The 3,597-nt window shown below is 57.1% G+C and overlaps 1 protein-coding gene across 1 annotated transcript; it reads right to left on the reverse strand.

Annotated features, from left to right (window-relative positions):
* Positions 1-1,007: 1,007 nt before the first annotated feature.
* On the reverse strand, positions 1,008-1,732 carry LOC135405555 (olfactory receptor 14J1-like). The gene has a single exon (XM_064640264.1). The coding sequence runs from the start codon at positions 1,670-1,672 to the stop codon at positions 1,058-1,060; it is 615 nt and encodes a 204-aa protein (XP_064496334.1). The 5' UTR covers positions 1,673-1,732; the 3' UTR covers positions 1,008-1,057.
* Between the last annotated feature and the right edge of the window lie 1,865 nt (positions 1,733-3,597).

Here is a 3,597-nt window from a genome sequence, read left to right on the forward strand (position 1 = left end):
GAGAAAACCCAGGCTTGTCCAGGTCCTGAGGGTGATTCAGAAGGGAGGCAGCAGTGATTTCTCCCTACAGACCCACCACTCCAGTGGTCTCTCCCTGCAGTCCATGGGTGTCCTGAGCATTTTCCCCGGTGCCTCCCTGCCCTGAAGGTTTGTGGCCATCAGGCTGGAGCTGAGGGGGTTGGGCAGGTGCCTGAGGAGGGGGGAGAACAAGGGCTGTGTCCAACTGTGCCAGGAGGGCTGTGCTGGGCAAGGATGAGGAGGCTGCAGAAAACAGTGGCACTGGGGAGGGGAGAGGAGCAGCTGGAGAGACCTTGTGCCTGCCCACGCTGGGCAGGAGCTGCCCCAGGATGGCAGCTCTGAAGCACTCCCAGGATGTCCCTGGGAACAGGAGGGGAAGACTGGATCTGAAAATGGAACCAGAAAGCAGAGAGCAGGAGTGTCATGGGGACACTGCAGGAGAGTTGCAGCCCTGGAGCAAGGTGACAGAAGAAGTGACCCAGTCCATGCAGTGGCCTCAGAAGATCCCACAGCATCCTGGAGATGCTGGAAGGGAGCCCAGCTCTGCTTCACAAGTTCCCAGGGCCTGTCCCTGCCTGTGCTCCAAGGGCTTCCACCCCCCAGGACTGTGCTCAGAGAGCACTCAGGCCTTAGAGTGAGAAAGGGGCTCAGGAGGACAGTGTGGAAGTGGCAAGAGAGCAGCTCTGCAAAGACCAAGCACTGCTGCTCCCTGGCAGTGCTGCTGAGCTGGGATTATTGTCCCCTTCCCGTTTGCAAAGACACCCTGTCCTGCAGTGTGCTGTCCTTTAGGAACATCTGAGAAGAAGGGCCTTGGACAAAGAAGGCACTGCAGGGTCCTTTATTTTGTTTAAATACTTAGAGAGCACAATTCATCATTTATACATCTCTGGGTCAAATTCAATGGGTAGACAGTAAATTAAAAGGCAGATGCATAATAATATTTCATTGCACAGAAAATATTACTGCAAGAAGAACCCGATGACCTCCACGAAAAATGTGAACAGGAAGGCTGGGCCATTAAGGAGTCCCATTCTGAATGCTACACACCAGAAAACTGGAACTTTATTGCTCCTGAAAAGCATCCAGTCATCATTTTCCTTATGGCATCCTTGAGCTCCTGGTTCCTCAGGCTGTAGATGAGGGGGTTCAGTGCTGGAGGCACCACCGAGTACAGAACTGATAGTGCCAGATCCAGGGATGGGGAGGAGATGGAGGGGGGCTTCAGGTGGGCAAATGCTGCGGTGCTGACAAACAGAGAGACCACAGCCAGGTGTGGGAGGCACGTGGAAAAGGCTTTGTGCCGTCCCTGCTGAGAGGGGATCCTCAGCACAGCCCTGAAGATCTGCAGATAGGAGAAAACAATGAAAACAAAACAACCAAACACTAAACAGGCAGTAACCCCAAGGAGCCCAAGTTCCCTGAGGTAGCCTGAGTGTGAGCAGGAGAGCTTGAGGATGTGTGGGAGTTCACAGAAGAACTGGCCCAGGGCATTGCCCTGGCACAGGGGCAGGGAAAATGTATTGGCTGTGTGCAGCAGTGAATAGAGAAAGCCAGTGGCCCAGGCAGCTGCTGCCATGTGGGCACAAGCTCTGCTGCCCAGGAGGGTCCCGTAGTGCAGGGGTTTGCAGATGGCAACGTAGCGGTCGTAGCACATGGTGGTGAGGAGACAATACTCTGTTCCAAGGAAGAAGACAAGCAGAAAGACCTGTGCAGCACATCCTATGTAGGAGATGGTTGTGGTGTTATGGAGGGAATTGTGCATGGCTTTGGGGACAGTGGTGCAGATGCAGCCCAGGTCTGTGAGGGAGAGGTTGAGCAGGAAGAAGCCCATGGGGGTGTGCAGGTGGTGGTCGCAGGCTACGGCGCTGAGGATGAGGCCGTTGGCCAGGAGGGCAGCCAGGGAGATGGCCAGGAAGAGCCAGAAGTGCAGGAGCTGCAGCTCCCACCTGTCTGCCAATGCCAGGAGGAGGAACTGGGTGAGGGAAGTGCTGTTGGACATTTGCTGCCTCTGGACATGGGGACCTGTTCAAGGAGGAAAGGACAGTGACTGTGCAGGGCAAACTTCTCTGGGAAAAGCCAAAGCCCTTTCTCAGAGGCCCATCCCTGTTCCTCAACACCTCCCGCTTGACCATGTCCAGGTGTCCTTCCTTCCCCGTGGTCGCTGGAGCCCTGATTGCTGCTGGCCAAGTGCTCTGTGAGCAGCAGAACCTCGGCCTGCAGGACACTGGGCAGTCAGCCCTGCTCCCCCCAGTCAGGGCACGGGAACAGGGAGGGCAGGGCCAGTCCTGGGGGGTGAACTTTGACAAAGAATCTGCTCCTAAGGCAGAGCAGCTTGTCAGCAACAGCACTGCCAGGGTGCAGGAAGGGGATGGCAGAAGGCAGAGGGAGAGATTCTGCTGCACTGCGGGAGAACAGAGAGGCCTGTGAGGCAGGAGGATTGTCTGAGGCCTCGTGCAGAGTGAGGGGAGCTGCTCTGTCCCTCTGTCCTGTGCCAGCTGCCCTGCACTGGCACCTTTCTGAGACACAGTCCAAAGTTACACTCCTGTGTTCCCCTGGAGAGCAGAGAGACCCACGGCAGAGAAATGGGCTCCCCTCTTTCCCAAAGTCAGGCAGAGTCGGCTCATTCCCAGCCTGCCAGAGCCCCCCGGGACACAGAGAGCTGGGACACCTCCTTGCTGTGCTCAGCCCTGCACAGGAGGAGCCCCAGGGGCTGGGCCTGACTCTGCAGCTCAACCTGCCATTCCCAGAGAGCCTGTCAGCAATAGCAGGAACACCTGAGCAAGGCAAGGAGAGAGACAGCCGGGCCCTGAGGAAAGGCTTTCCCTTCCCAGCCCTGCACAGCCCCTCCCAGACAGCCCCAGGGCAGGACAGTCCCCTCAGGCCCTGCTCAGCAGCAAATGGGCCCAGGGCAGCAGAGATGCTCCTGCTCTAACCTGCACAGCTGAGATTCCATTCCCACCAAGCTGAGCCAGGCAAATGTGCAAGCACAGATTCAGGAAAGCAGAGACTCAAGCACAAAAGCCCTGCCCCTGATGTGCTAAGGAAATGTCCCCTCTGAAATTACCTGGCTACAGACTGGAGCTGTGAGAAGCCCTGATGCATCATGTAAAACACTCTCCAAAGCAGCAGGACCCTGCTCCACCATGACTTCCCCCTTCCACACACAGCTTCTCCCCACAGCACCATCCGTAGCTCCCTGGGCAGGCTGAGGGTTGATCCTGCAGGCAAAGAGTTCCTTCCCCGCAACACAGAGCCCTGGGCTGCAGGACCCTGCTCTGCAGGACAGCCCTGGGCACCCCTGGCTGCACCCCCCTTCACACCCTGCATCTGTCCCTGGAAGGAACCTCCTGCCCTGTCCCTCTGCTGGTGCCACAGGGAAGCCCTGCCCTGGAGCTCCTCCTGCTCCTCTGCAACAGAGAAACTGTGGGAGTCCTCCTAAAAGATCCTCCAGGCTGTGGGATGTGCCAGCTTTGGGAGATTCCTCCAGGCACACAAGCAACACTGTCCTCCCTGCATAGACTTACCATGGAGAGGCTGTGAAAACCTCTCCCACACTGAAGGTTCAGCTCAATGTCTTTG

This window comes from Pseudopipra pipra, chromosome W, assembly GCF_036250125.1.
Source record: "Pseudopipra pipra isolate bDixPip1 chromosome W, bDixPip1.hap1, whole genome shotgun sequence".
In the NCBI taxonomy this organism is placed as follows: domain Eukaryota; kingdom Metazoa; phylum Chordata; class Aves; order Passeriformes; family Pipridae; genus Pseudopipra; species Pseudopipra pipra.

Excerpts from the sequence above, each read along its gene's own strand:
- LOC135405555 (XM_064640264.1), bottom strand. The coding sequence starts at position 1,672 with ATGTGCTACGACCGCTACGTTGCCATCTGCAAACCCCTGCACTACGGG.